We start from the raw sequence: 15376 nt of genomic DNA on the forward strand, positions 1-15376 counted from the left end.
TTATTTGTGGTATTGCATTGTGGATAAAAATCCAATCACACTTTTCTGCTTTCATAATTAGTTAAAATTATGAAAGCAGAAATGATGAAGCCTCCAAAACCCCAGCAGAGCCTCTACCGTGTTTTATAGATGGCTGTAGAACAATGTTCCCTCTAATTTTTCATGTGTCTGAGCAAACACACAAAGTCCCTGAGCAGACACTTGGACCACTGTGAGCAACAGCAGACGTGTGCACTGTGGTCACGCCAGCATCGAATCCATCCAAGTTACATGGTTTATTAAAATAATCAAATTACAGCATTTATGTTAGACTACTTTTAATTAACTGCTTTAGCCCACTTACAATGGAAAAAAAATAAAATAAATCTTGTTCATGACCTGTGTAGTATGTTAACACTATTGGAAGTAAAGAAAACAAAACTCTCTCTCCCTCTTTTTTTTTTTTTCTTCTTTCTTTTAAATAGAGCTCTGACTTGTATGAGTATGAGTCTGTGGTCTGTCCTGTAACTCTGTCTGCAAAATACAGGATATAATGACCAATGTTGGACAATTAATTATATAGCTACTTCTTCAAAAAAAGTAAAAAAAATAAATAAAAATTGCAGCCGTTTACCTAAAAATGCAGCCAAGGCGTTTTTTTTAAATAAACATTTCAAACTATTTACAGAACAATCAGCTGTTCTGCATCAAATTTGATGCCACACAAATCATTTGTGCCACTCCAAAAAATAATTTCTGCCCACTCTGAGATAAAGGAGAACAACAGCCTGACAACAGGAGATGTATCACTCCTGTAACACCTGTAACATTCAGCAGTCGCCTCATTGTTCTGACACACACAACAAAACTATTGACTACACGCTAACAACACAAGAGTTGTGTCACAAATCTCTCACATCTCAAAACACCGCCGTCATTCCTACAATTTCCCCCTTCCTAAACAATAAATGCCATGTTGCCATATCATTTTTTGATTGGTCGACATGGTACATTTTTCGACCAATAGGAAAGGGTGGGGGTTTTTTGGTTCTGTTTTTGCTCACAGGCTTTCGAGTGTTTTCCTTATAAAACGCTGTTTTTAACCGTTTCTTCCTGCAGTAAATATGAACAACGATAGTATTCAGGAAGAAAACCAAGCAAATATGAAGAAATGTGGCTCAAGACTTTTGCACAGTATACTGGTGTGTGTGCAATTGGATTTGATTTTAAACAATTAAAATCAATGCTTGGGTTCTCATTTGTTGTAGTGACTTAATCTGAAATGTAGCCCCACAGCGTTGGACTCACTGCAGGCCGTGGCAGGTTGACAAAGCAGCCCAGGACCCCGGCACTCCTCGTATTCGCCCGTGGTAGAAGCAGTGCTCCCCTCCCTGAAACCAAACAAGAGGTAATAGTGAGACACTGATACTGTCATCATCCAGTAACATGTACATGTCAAATTTCAGAAAATGAAGCCAACACCGTCTGCGAAGCCCTCGATGCTACTGATCTTTTGGCCCATATATACATAGGTAGGTATTTTCTGTCAGCGTGAGGCCTATGATCAACCAGGAGGGTTGTCTGAAGGAGATCAGTGACTACTGTATGATTTGGTGTCTGGGGAAACCTACACCTGCTGCAGCTGCTACAGCTGAGTAGAGTTTCAGCAAGGGAAAGGAAGTGTGCATAACAGAGTGTGAGTGGGTATGCATCAGAATTTCCTAATTCACTGGAAGATAGCGTCAACTACAGCTGTCTGAAGCACAAAATTCATTAAAGTCAAGGTTGAACCCATTTAAGTTGAAAATGAACAGGTGTTTTATAAGGAACTGCTCAAGTCCATCAGCTGGGAAGTACACAGGATCTCAAACTGTATCCATCACTCACACAGACACCTGACATGGGCATATTAGACAGACACAACGTCAATGATGTATTAGTTCACATGCCTCTTGATCCATTACATTTCACAGGTTACTGTAATGTGTAAAATACAGAAAGAAAGTGATATGCTTTTCTGTCATTTTGTGGCTGTAATGTACAAATTAATGAGAATTAAAATCCACCAAGAAGACTTAAGACTTACAAGCGATCCTATCCAGAACAAATGAATCTTGTCGATCACCAAATGATGAACTCCTTCCGTTCAGGAGTATCATGACTTAGCACTTTGCTAATGGTAAATGGACTCAAAGCACTTCCTACTACAAGTCTTATTCACACCAAGCACACATATATTCATACAGTGCTTAAATAAATGCTTAAGCAGTTTAGCTCAAATTCACATGCACACTCTCTGATGGATGCATCAGGGGCAACTCGGGGTCCAGTATCCTGCTCAAGGATAGTTTAACACATAGACCAGAGGAGCTGGGGATCAATTCGCTGACCTTCCGATTGTCAAACAACCCGCTGCACCACCTGAGCCACAGCTGCCATGAATATGGAAGTTAATATTGTTCAGTACATCAGGCACAAGTCTTAATAAAGGTTACACCGTGAAAACATGCTTTTAGTACTGATGGTTTAAGTTTTAAGTTGACTTTGTGCTAAGCTAGCCGTTATGCTAGTTGTTTGAGACAACTATGAAAAGTATTTTTTCCCTTTTTGGCTCCGTATAAATGTCAGTGATTGCAGATGTCCTGGACATGTGCTGTGGTTGTGAGCAGAGCAGCCCCACCAACCGTTCTGTTTGCAAGCGGCATACAATGAGAAGAAAGTTTAAAGGAAGGGACAGTAGCAGGGTATGCAGCTGAGGGTATTTTAATGAGGAGAAAAGCGGTCACTTCATGGAGCTGCTTTGAAATGCAACTCTGGAAAGAGAATTAATGAACTTGTCATTTTAAATCATGTGAATACATTTTTTTCTGCTAAAAATAATTATAAAAAAGCTATTTTGAATTGACCCTAAAAATCACAAGAACCTTTTTACCCCATTGTAAAGAATGCAATGATTTAATAAACTGAAGTTATAAATTTCTCTAATTTCTTAATGCATGTTCATAAAATTAGAGACTTCAAATTTGGAGCTTGCAAGAGAGATGGAAAAAAAAAGGTTATATTAACACAACAGAAGCAGAGATATCTGACTTTCAGTCACTGGATCCTACATATTCAAACATGCAACTTTAAAGTGTTTCTCCAGACAGTCTGCCTGCTAGACCTATACATTACACACCATCTATCAGTCAGCTGACACCACTTAATTTTGTTGATTCATCTGGAAAAATCCCCCCCCAAAACTACAGACAGAATCTACAAGAGCTACAAAATAAAAAAGGTTTAAAGGCTGATGAACTGCTTGTATGCCCCTCTAATAAAGGATAAAATTAGCTCTGATAATGAGTGACTGTCTCAATCCATAGCCAAGTTGGCAGAACCACTGGAAGGAGCAACCTGTACACCTCACTGCCAGGTAACTCCACCTGATTATTCATAATCGCCTAAAAGGATCCAACTGAACGATCATGTTTTGGACGTAGTGTTTGTAATCTGCGTCTCGCAGTACAGGAACGATCAGATTACGACAATCTAAGAGGAGACTGGCTACTGTCAGTCAAGTGACACGAGCATGGTTTTAAATGTGCGAGCTCAAAAAAGTTGAAGGAACAAAGAATTTCACAAATAATAATCATGCATGCTTTAACAGAGACAATGGAAATTAAAGTTAGTTGTTTTGCTTGCAAATACCTGGAACTCAGGTGTGCGGGTGTGCGTGTGTGCGCGCGTATGCATGCATGTGACTGCGAGAGAGTCAGTTTCAGGTGTTTGTAATGAACCCCAATAAGTCATGTCTGCTACCCGATCCTGTTGTCATCCAGCACGGCCGACAGATCAAAAAGAAAAAGGGGCAACTTGGAGCTGCTGTTCTTCATGCTTGGCCGACCTTTATTCTGAGCTCCAGCTCAAAGCTGAAAGCTCACAGAGAGATCCTGTCATGTCAAAGTTAGCTCTCAGACACATGACATCCTTGTTACTTTTCAAAGACAAAGGGCATGTGCAATGTATTTTAACTGACACCGAGTATTACTTTCACTGCAAGGTCATTTCAACTGATCTTCTCGAAGGTGGATTAAATCTTCACAGGTACATCTGCACACACAGTCGGGCTACTGTTGATGACAAATTAATGATCAGTCTGGTTGTCTGTCAGCTACAAAATCATCATTCAGTCCAAAGTCAGTCACACGTGTCTTTTATCCCTCGCCACACATGAGCTTTATATGAGGCTCGCTCTCTTGGAGCAGAATGCTGTCTGGCATTTTATTCTGATTCAATTAAACCAAAGAAGGAATGGAAACTGCTAACTCTTAAAGGCCAACAGTTACGTGTGATTAAACTAAGATGAGGTCTCCATGTAAAAAGTTGTAATCTCATAGTGTTCTGACCCGATTTATTCAAGGCTTCAGAAAAGACATTAATTAGCTTAGAAAAGTTCTGCATCAACGTAACTAAACTATCTCGGTGTTGTCTTCACGAAACCATAGAAACACTATATATAAATAAAATTTAAAGGAAAGAGCATGTCTAGGGTGGGTCCACAAGGTTAGCCATTTTATTATACTGCATGAAATGTTCCTCCCACAGTCCAAATACATGCATTTAATAGGGTATGGTCAGCTGGTGATTCTACATTGCTGGGACTCTTATTCAGATTGAGTTCAGGTTATTGATGCAGCCCTCCACAACAGTCAGTTTCTCATGCAGATCACTACAACCGCCCCATGAAAGACTGGAACTGCACCAATAAGCTTAAAAAGGGCAAATAATTAATTTTAATATTGAGCGAAAGTGAATCCAGGTTATTAGAGAGGGATTTCACAACAGCCACAGTTTCTCATGTGGCCTGCTGGGAAAAATTACGGCCTAACTCCTCCCCTATTTACAACACCATAAAAATCAGTCAGTCAATCATTTTCATTCGACAGCCAACAGCACGAAGAGGCCAAATAATGCTGTAGCATGGGCATGTACTAAGCGCAACTTGGGCGTTTCACTCACATGTAAACATCATGGTAGTGCTAAAAGGAAACATGAGAAATGCCGACTTCACTGGCAATAATAAGCTAATAAGGAACAGCAGCTTGCTATATAGATTTATATCCAAAATTAAGGCTGTGAAAATCAACATTAAACTTTTAGACTGATATATAATTTCAGAGATGAGTTCAAAGCTAACAACAATAAATTAAACAGTGCTTCCTTCCAGACATTAGAGTAAGTCCCAGTATTTTTATGAAGCTTATTTACATGCGGCATCAGTTCTAGTCTGTCGAGGACTAAAAGAACATTCATCATTCATACCGAATAGTGAAGCAACTCACAGCACTTAGCAAGTTAATAAATAAATAAAAGGTAGGATTACGAGACTAAATGGAGGAAATCAAATTGCCTGACACAGCAGGCACACACTGACTGTCAGGGACTGAGGATGCTTTTCAGAGTTGCACTTCACGTGATGTCCACTCACTCTTCCATTTAAACCACACTGGAATTTTATTAGTGCTGGAAGGACAGCGACAAGTGAACTATGACATTAAAACCGAGAAATTGTATGAATGAAAAAGGAAAAGAAAAAAAAAAAAACTGCTTGCACTCACAAATTGAGACAGTCATGTCCTGCAGAAACAACCGTACTGAACTTGACATAATCAGCTGTAACAGAATTAGAAAAGCTGGAGTGCTTGATGTCTGGACTCAGCATTGTTCAGAGTCTGAGAGCAGTGGGTGGGTGGCGGGGTATGAAATAATAGGTACTAATGTAAAGTGAAAAAGAGGACTGGAAAGAACAAAAGCATTACGTTTTAGAGTATTTAAAATCATGAGGAAAAACTATTTCCTCCAGATACGTTAAGCATCTGGTGCTGGCAAGAAGAGACAATTTTACAGTATTAGGAGAAACATTAACCGACTTAAGAAGAAGGAATGCAAATCAATCTAAAAGACTCCCCATTTCTCCCTGTGTTTCAGAGAAGCTAATTCATCAGTCTTCAGGGTTCATTTCACATGCAGTGTTGCTAGCTGATAGTCTGTCGTAGCCCGTTGTGCATTAATCAGTCTGGCAATTATATCACCATTTTATTACGACAATTAGAGTGAAACAGCACATATCAGAGTGAAGTTAAATGAAATTTCCCATTGACAACCCATTTGTTTTCAGGTGAACACACTAACCCAGCACAAGGAAAAAAAACCTTTAGTAATGGTTGATAATAAGTTTTATTTAAAAAAAAAAAAAAAAAATCTGCTGGCAATGTTAGAACTCAAAAACGCAGCTCATGTCAATTCCAACCATCGTTATTCATAATTTAATTTCTCTGTTAGCTGTGTGTCACTGAGATTACATCTGAATGAGACAGTCACCAGCTCAGCAGAATAACCAGGATCCACAGGGGCCAATGACAAAAAGGTGACACACAAAGACAGGCAATTTACTGGCTTCCCTGTAAAACTAAATAAATCAGTATAGAGCAGATGGAAAGGGGAGGGGCCTGCATGAACGTTCTTAGTGCTGCTTGGAGGCAAAAAAATGAAGCAGTTAAGACAGAAATCTAGTGACTAAATTAATCTGACAAAAGTACTAATTAAATTAACATTTTAGATGTTTTTTTTAACATTTCATAACATTTATTGACTACAGACCAGACGACTACTACTACTAATAATAATAATCCCGCCTTATGTATTATAATTTATAAAGGGTACCAAAAAAAATGGTGGAGCCGCTGGACAAAATAAGAAAAAAACAAAACAAAAAACGTATACATTTTTTTACCATATTCATAACTCTTTTATGGGCTTTTCAATAACAATAAATGGCATTAAACCTGTTTTTAATTTAAGTGTATTTCTAGATTAAATTCTAATGTGATTATTTTACGGTGTTCCCCAGGGATCTATTACCGGGCCACTATTAATCAAATTAGTGCAGTAATTATTCAACTCCATTTCTCTCATTCCGTGCTCAAATTGGATTATTATTATAATTATTATAAGAATTGTAATTTTAACATAGTTGGTAGGAAAAAAAAAAAAGTGTAAACATGTAGGGTCTGTCAGACTTTGTATCTTTGGGGTCAGCAACATTATCAAAACTCAATTATTAATATTATTATTTTTAATAAAGTCAAAATCAAAATTATAAATTGAATCTTTAAAAAAAAAAAACACTTAGAGTATGACATAAATTTATTTATGGAATACTGAGTCATTTAAAAAGTGATAAATGACATCAAACTAAGAGACATTGGTCTGGCTGTGTGGTTAATTTAATGATCTTACTTCATTTTGATTAGTGAATAGTGTTTCATATTGAGACCATTGATAAATCTTTATGCCTCCTTCCTGCACTATTTAATTATTTGGCCTTTTTATTTCTTTGATTTTAACCCGTTGAAATAATCTTCAAATGTAATGTCTGTGCCCGGATTATCCAAAGGTCAGGGCAGAAGGTGGCTGTAAAATCTGATTTAATCCTTTCTGGAAATGCACATGATTTGAATTCCCCTCATGACACAAAGTAGGCCCACACTGGTACTGCTGCTGTCTGCTGGTTTCCATGGCAACCGTCTACCAATTGGTCAGGTGGTTCTTTGGCAGAGAGGATACAGACAGAGAGACACCGTCTCGCAGAGGCTGTCGAGAGTCAAGCTGTCTGCCCGTCTTGGATTTATTAAAGGCCATTTTGCTCAAATTTATAATTCATGACAGAGAGGGCCATGTCAACAATCTAACCATCAGGGCTCATGCAGCTGTAGCCAGAAAGGTGTTTTTGGACACCTTTCCACAGGTCCAGGATAATGTGTGGACCTGATAAGCTGAAGAGTTGTTATGGAACAACACATCTGGGCTAGCACATATTTTGCAGTCATTTACACTTATTTCTAGACGTTCAAACACATGCTTTTTAGGCATTTCTGGACTGGACAAAAAAATAACGTTGTGTCACTCAATTACTGATTCTGCTTGGTTTAATTCAGGTGGAATACTCAAAACTGGGATGGAGAACCATAATGTTTCTGCAAACAGCCACAAAAATCATTTTCAGCCTCAATTGTTTGATGTGAGAGCGTTTACTGTCAAAGCCATTGTCAGCAGGATGTTAGTTTGCTAGGTTGCAGGAGGTTGAAGTCAATCCCAGCTGACACTGGGCAGTCAGTCACATGGCCGACACAAAGACAGAAAAGAGTCATGCTCACATTCACACCTAGTACCAATTTGGAGCCATCAAAAAACCCAACCTCCAACTCCTTGGACTGTTTTTTTTTTTTTTTAAATTTCAGGGCAGGTGTAACTACGATTATTATTAATTATGAACACATTTGCCACGGTGTTAAAACTGTTTCTGTAAACCTACCATATTCTGTGACAGCTGGCCGTCTTCCTCAAAGTGACGCTCGACATAGTCTGTAGACAGCAGATTGCTGGAGTGTACAGATTGAGAAATATTAGGAGCAAAAACAACAAAAAGTGCTTAGAAATGCTTTAAAAAAAAGGACCTAGTACTGAAGTAATTCTTTTACAAGGGTTTCAATTTTTGCTTACTAATCCTTTCATAGAAATAAATAAAATCAGTGTCACAATAAGTATTAATAAGTATTAAAAGAGGTGTGATGTGACTTGTTGTGACTTAAACCTCACTGCAATATTAGGACACTTTACTTCAGTGTATTGCTTGACTAGGTCTGAATATGGCTACACCATCTGTTATTTATCAATGTTTAGCCAGCACCCACTTCGTGTAATATGATGTGTGAGTCTGAGCATAGTTATGTCAGTAATTGCAGTGAACCACTTAAAGTGATGTTTAATGGACCTGAGGTAAGCTTTGCAGGTGTGCGGTGACTTACTGGTTGAGCTCCAGGTCGAGTATGAAGGCTGTACCAAAGGCTTTTACCAAGAAGCTGCTCTGGGCCAAATGGATGGGCTAAAAGAGAGTGAGGGAAGGGGAAGGAGGAAGGAGTGAACACCAAAGAAGACATAAATACTGTAAAGAAAATGACAGCTGCAGTTAATAACTGAATTTAAAATCATTTCTCATTTATGGTGTCTTAAAGAGAAACAGTCTGGAACGCTGCAAACATTTGATCTTAATTTCATCACTCTCAACATACATACATAATACTCTGTACACAATTTGTGCTGCCCTGTAACAAACAGACAAATCAGACAAACAGAACAGATTACATGCTCCCTTCCTTTGGGCAAATCCAGCTTTTATGAAGCCCACAGCAAAACACTTGTCTCTGTAGTCATTAAGTCATTACTCTGACTTTTAAGAGTCGACTGAAAATGAGGCCAACCACGCAGGGCACTCTATTGTATAATTACATCAGGTATTCTTCAAGTCACCATGTGAAGTCATAACCATCATTACTGTTGTAGAGTTGTTTTTTTATTTAATGAGAACCCAAATCAGTTTAAATGCTGGCATTTTCAACTCCTCACTGCAGGCATGTCATGTGCCTGCCTGCTTCAAGTCCTCTACCATAATCCCTGTCCCCAAGAAACCTAGGATCACTGGACTAAATGACTACAGACCCGTGGCTCTGACATCTGTGGTCATGAAGTCATTTGAGCGCCTGGTTCTCTCCCATCTCAAGACCCTCACGGCCCCCCTCCTGGACCCCCTGCAGTTTGCATACAGAGCCAACAGGTCTGTAGACGACGCCATCAACATGGCCCTACACTTCATCCTGCAGCATCTGGACTCCCCAGGAACCTACGCCAGGATCCTGTTTGTGGACTTCAGCTCTGCCTTCAACACCATCCTTCCAGACCATCTCCGAGGCAAGCTTTCCCAGATGAATGTGCCTGATCCCATCTGCCGGTGGATCACTGACTTCCTGACGGACAGGAAGCAGCATGTGAGGCTGGGAAAGAATGTCTCGGACTCCCGGACCATCAGCACCGGCTCCCCTCAGGGCTGTGTTCTTTCTCCTCTGCTCTTCTCCCTGTATACCAACTGCTGCACCTCCACCCACCAGTCTGTCAAGCTAATCAAGTTTGCAGATGACACCACCGTTATTGGACTCATCTCGGACGGGGATGAGTCTGCCTACAGGAGGGAGGTTGAACGTCTGGTGTCCTGGTGCAGCCACAACAACCTGGTGCTGAATGCCCAGAAGACAGTGGAGATTATTGTGGACTTCAGGAAGCACACAGCCCCACTCCCCCCCATCATCCTGACTGACACCCCCATCACCTCTGTGGACTCATTCCGCTTCCTGGGTACCACCATCACCCAGGACCTGAAGTGGGAGCCCACCATCACCTCCGTCATTAAGAAAGCCCAGCAGAGGATGTACTTCCTGAGGCAGCTGAAGAAATTCAACCTGCCAACACGGACGATGATGCAATTCTACACTGCAATCATCGAGTCCATCCTCACCTCCTCCATCACCGTGTGGTACGCTGGAGCCACTATCAGGGACAAACAGAGACTGCAGCGTGTTGTGCGCTCTGCTGAGAAGGTGATTGGCTGCAGACTCCCATCTCTGCAGGACCTGTACACCTCCAGGACACTGCGGCGTGCAGCTCGGATCTCAGCTGACCCTTCTCACCCTGGACACAGTCTGTTTGACCTGCTCCCCTCAGGCAGGAGGCTCCGGTCCATTCGCACCAGAACCTCTCGCCATAAGAACAGTTTCTTCCCCTCTGCTGTTGAACACATGAACAATAACCGTATGACTGTTCCCACCACTAACACATGACCCTACGCTGTGTTCACTGCATCATTCCATGTTTGGCACTGATCACCACCTGCACTCATGTATATATCATGTATATATCTATCTATCTACTTAGCACTTTTAATTCTTATTCTCATTTTTATTTTCATGTCTATTTAAGCTTAATTTATAACAGTATGTTTGCACTGAAGCACCGCAGCAATTTCCTAATGTTGTAAACCCGCTCAACATTTGGCAATAAAACCCTTTCTGATTCTGATTCTCAGCTGATTAGCAGTGTGTCAGTGAAAACAGAAGCTGCCATACTGCGCTGATCATGATGGGTTTAAAAAAACAACAACAACAAAAACCCAAATGCAATGTTGCTAAGATCTTAAAGATCTAATTGCTCTCATAAACATAATTCTGCTCGTTCAGGAGAGCCTCTCGAGTCACAAATGTACTCCTTTGGATGAGGGAACGTTCTCAACACCGCAGAGCGGTGGCAGCATCTGAGCCAGTGTAGCACATGTGCACATTATTCAACCCAATTAGGAGAATTGGATGAATATTGGATCTGATCCGACCAACTAATTAGCTGACCTCTACATTTGCTGATCTTTTAGTAACGTGTGCTGATGTCAAATTTAGTGTGCAGTATAGGCATTTTTCTTCTTTTTAACTTTAAAAATATGGTCAAAAATCTAACGCAGACACTTTTTGCTGTTTCACAAATTCACCTCAGAGGGTTTTACATTTCAAACAAAAGATGATACCTTATAGACCCTGGATAGAGACTAAAACTTGCTTACAATAAAAGGATTATCCTTATAAGTAGAGCGGATATGCAGCAGAAGCTATAGGTGGCAGAGAAAATATAAGCAGCAAAATTACAATACAAATATCCTTTTTTACGAATGTTTTCCCAGAGGAGACATCTTATCCACCCAGCGGCGTTTGGATAAAATTCTGTGCTGAGGGCTCACTGTCTCCGTCTAACCTTGCTCCAAGGTGAGCCCAATCCATATTAAAAGAGAGTTCTGTAGTAGCTCCCGTCAGTGCTCACTGGCCAGCAGCAAGGCAGGTCTCATTAGTAATACCCTGCACTCTCAGCAAACCACTTAGTATCAATCTAAACCTCCACTGGGTCCATATACCATACAATAAAAGACCACAACGGGGCTTGTGAGCAGCAATACAAATGCTCCATTAGCACTCTCACTATTATATTTTTCTTATTTAAATTTTGATCATAATTCAGGCCACACTACAGTTTAGTTTCACACGTTACATTGTTGTCCACAGATACAAATGGAGCCACAGTTTTTTAAAACTCAGTACTTGCACCAGACTATACAGTCACGCTAAAAAGGTTTTACGTACAAGGGAATAACAAAAAAACAAAAATAACTTAGCAGGTCTAAAAATTCAGTAACTACAACCTCAGATGAACTGAAAAAACCCCCCAAAAACATAACATTAGACTAGAGTGGAGACGTTTGGCCATAATGCACAAAAACCAAACACAGCATATCAACACTAACACCACATACCACAGGCACAGTGGTGGAGGGGTGATGATTTGAGCTTGGACATGAGGCAATGAGTCGACCGTGAATTCCTCCGTATACCAAAATATTCTGGAGTCAAATATAAGGCCATCGGTCTGGCAGCTAAAACTTGACTGAAATTGCATCAAATGACAATGACCCTAAGCACAGCAACAAATCTACAATAGAATGGTGAAAGAGATCAACACTGAAGGTGTTACAGAGATCCAGACCTCAAGCATGAGCTTAGGAAAGCCGTGCATAAATGAATGCCTGAACTTCAATGGACTGACCTACCATTGTAAAGTTAGGTCAGTTAAGTGATTGCATCTAAAGGTGATTCTACAGCAACTGAATCCTGGGGTGCACCTGGTCTTTCCACACACTGCTTCTCCATTTTGGCTTAGTGTTTCTAAACTGGTTTTATTATGTCCTCATACGCAAAACCTTAGAACTGACAATGACTGTGTACTGTTACTTAAAGTGGAGCTTTACCCATTAAAAATATTCTCATACTTTCACTGGATATGAGCACTGGATTTCATAGCTATGACTCACAGATCAAATAAGAGTTTTTCATTAGGAAGGCCCACATTGTCCAAAGTCAAACTCAGAGCATCAGGTCACAAGTGTGATCAGCACTTTTAAGACTTATTTTTGGCTTTTATTGGCAGCACAATAGCAGACAGGGAAGCAGAGGAAATAACATACAGCAATTGTAGCTACATTTTGTACCCACAATTGAAAACCGCCCTATTGTAAGTTTTAAACCGGCCACTTGATCTGAACGCCAGCATTAACGTTTTTCTAAACTGAGAGAAATCCCAGACTAAAATCTTTTTTCCAGTCCGTAATTACAAATTTAAAGCTGGGGACAGTTTTACAGCAACATTAAGGGGAGTCTGCAAAGCTTTTCCTTGTTTTTGGTTTTTTTTTATGCTGTGTATATACTTCAAATACTCACGTCAATGTGTGTACAGGTAAGAGACTAAAGGTCAGACTTCACACGGGTCTAAACATAGCAGCCCCGTCCACCTGGTGTTCAAACCTTCTATTTGAGAAGGGCAACCAGCTCAAAGTGTGGAGCTACACCTGCACGATTCAGACAGTTGATGAACTAAAGGGATGCACAGCTGCCTGGTATAAGTTAAATAAAGATTATTTTGAACTGAGAATCATGCAAAGCTACTTTGGTAGAGCCCAAGACTGAAAATATGAAGCTGGAAACAGGAATAATAGGCCCACTTTAAATCCTTTCGATGCATAATCACAAAAAACAATCACTGTGCAGCGATCGGCAGCTAGCACAGTGTAAAGTAAGCCTGCTGATTGCATCTCATATCTAAATTCAAGTCTAAGGGCACCTCTGGTATCAGCAGAAAGAGATCACGAGACAACACGCTGACCACAGGGGGCACATCAAGGTCAAACCCATGTCATATCCACTGACCTGACAGCCGCTGACTGACAGCGTTTACAGCAAAGGCAACAAAAGAGGACAGGTAGAGGTGTGAAATATCATCTGATGAGGCCGAAAGGAGCAAAAGGCTGAAGTTGAGGGGGTGGGATGTGTTTTATCTGCCTTTTTAATACCCTGGTGTGTGTGGTGTGTGTGTGTGGGGTGGGGGTGTTAAAGAATGGTGTAAATGTGACAGACAGATGACTTCAGGAGAGAAGGCATAGAGGGAAAAACAAGCTTGACAGAGAGCAGATTTATTACACAGTTTCCATCTTTTCTCTGTAGCAAACAGCAAAGGTTGGTTTACACTGTCAGTGTCCAGCTTTATACACAGTAAACTAATCTGAAATTAATACAACCTGGTTACATATCATGAAGATGACCCACATCAGCAAAACTATAACTAAAAATATGAAAAATTAAATTTCAGTCTGCTAAGAGCAGTTAACAGACACACTTTCTACTCTATATCTTTAAGATTTTCTGCATCATTGATGAAACTGTTCCTGCTGGATGTTTGACTAAAGGCAGTGTTAGAAAACATCTTGGTTGGGGGGTCTACAAGGTCTACTCTTGATGTCTTTCTTGTCTTAATCTGATCTCAATGTGGGGGAAAATGTAGAAACTGATATTTATGGAAATCTAATGACGATAAATGATGTGTTCAGTTCTGATGGTTTGGACAACAGGTGTAAAAACAACAACAAAAAAGGCGGTAACAAAAGCAGGCAAAGCTCACCTGCTCACCGGCTGAGTGGTTCTTGACCCGCGTGTCCAGTCGGCTGTGCAGGAGCTCTTCCTCAGTGTGGATCTGCTGCAGGAGTCGCTTGGGCTGAACGACCTCCTCCGCGGGCGGCAGCCTTCCCTCCGGACTCCCCCATTCTCTCAGAGCTGCAGAGGACACGCACACAGGTGGGGCGAAAAGGTCATTTCTAAGTTTTACTTACCAGAATCAACAACTGGCCGTGAGCTTCTTGATGTCCCTACTTATTTATTACATCGCGAGTATTTGGCTCTGTGTTTGAAGCGTGGGAACCTCTTACCTGTCTCGGCGTACCGTGCGTACACTGTAGCGAACAGCAGGCATCTCACCGCGAGCATGATGCTCACATAGTCCCAGTGATTTCCTCCGTGCAGCGCCGTTAAATGAACCGACACCAGCCGTGAGCGGAGCTGTAGCAGGACTCTTGTTGTTGTTGTCGACAGTGAAAACAAACACAGCAGCTTGGTGCCTTCACGCTGTACGCCCGCATTTCTCACTCCCTGTCCGCCTGCGGCGCTTACAAACACCTTGAAGGGGCTCCTCCTCCTCTAGGCTGGGGTAACATGGTGTTTGTGTGTCCGTGTCGCCCTGAGCTGCTTGGCTTCACACACCTGTCTGCCGGCCTCGTTACTGAGTGAGGCTGCGCGAGGAAACAAGCGGCACGTGGGGCGTGACGGGACCACCCACACACTAATGGATCCAGCACTCGGGCCCGGGAGCCCGAAGGGAAACACCTGATATCACCGTCAAGATTCAGGCATTATTTTAAGGACTTCAAATGCATGCCATCCATCTAATGCACTTCAAACAGTGGTTTATTATTTATAATGCAGATGAGCTAAGTGTATTTTCTTTGCCCTGTCGATTAGAATAATAAATACATTTTCTTATAATTGTGTGGATGCTTTAAGCATCCACACTATAGAGTTCCTGTTTCTCTTTATTCTTTATTATT

The 15376-nt window shown here is 41.0% G+C and overlaps 1 protein-coding gene across 4 annotated transcripts in view; it reads right to left on the bottom strand.

Moving 5' to 3' along the window:
* Window positions 1-15144, bottom strand: part of adam11 (ADAM metallopeptidase domain 11) — a 29058-nt gene extending 13914 nt beyond the window's left edge. For 2 of the 4 annotated variants that reach the window (XR_001336507.2, XM_005928203.3), the window contains exons 1-5: window positions 14702-15142; window positions 14398-14549; window positions 8829-8905; window positions 8336-8402; window positions 1288-1370 (exon numbers count right to left, since the gene is read on the bottom strand). Coding sequence is in view for 3 of the 4 variants with exons in the window: in XM_005928203.3 (XP_005928265.1) it covers window positions 1288-1370; window positions 8336-8402; window positions 8829-8905; window positions 14398-14549; window positions 14702-14759 (437 nt within the window). In the remaining variant the exon portion in view is untranslated. Of the gene's footprint in view, window positions 1-1287; window positions 1371-8335; window positions 8403-8828; window positions 8906-14397; window positions 14550-14701 lie in introns of all 4 variants that reach the window. The other 2 variants (XM_005928204.3, XM_005928205.3) reach the window with 2 other exon arrangements.
* Window positions 15145-15376: the final 232 nt, after the last annotated feature.

The sequence above is a fragment of the Haplochromis burtoni genome, unplaced genomic scaffold (assembly GCF_018398535.1).
Source record: "Haplochromis burtoni strain Fernald_Lab_line unplaced genomic scaffold, NCSU_Asbu1 Contig_108, whole genome shotgun sequence".
NCBI classification, from domain to species: Eukaryota; Metazoa; Chordata; class Actinopteri; order Cichliformes; family Cichlidae; genus Haplochromis; species Haplochromis burtoni.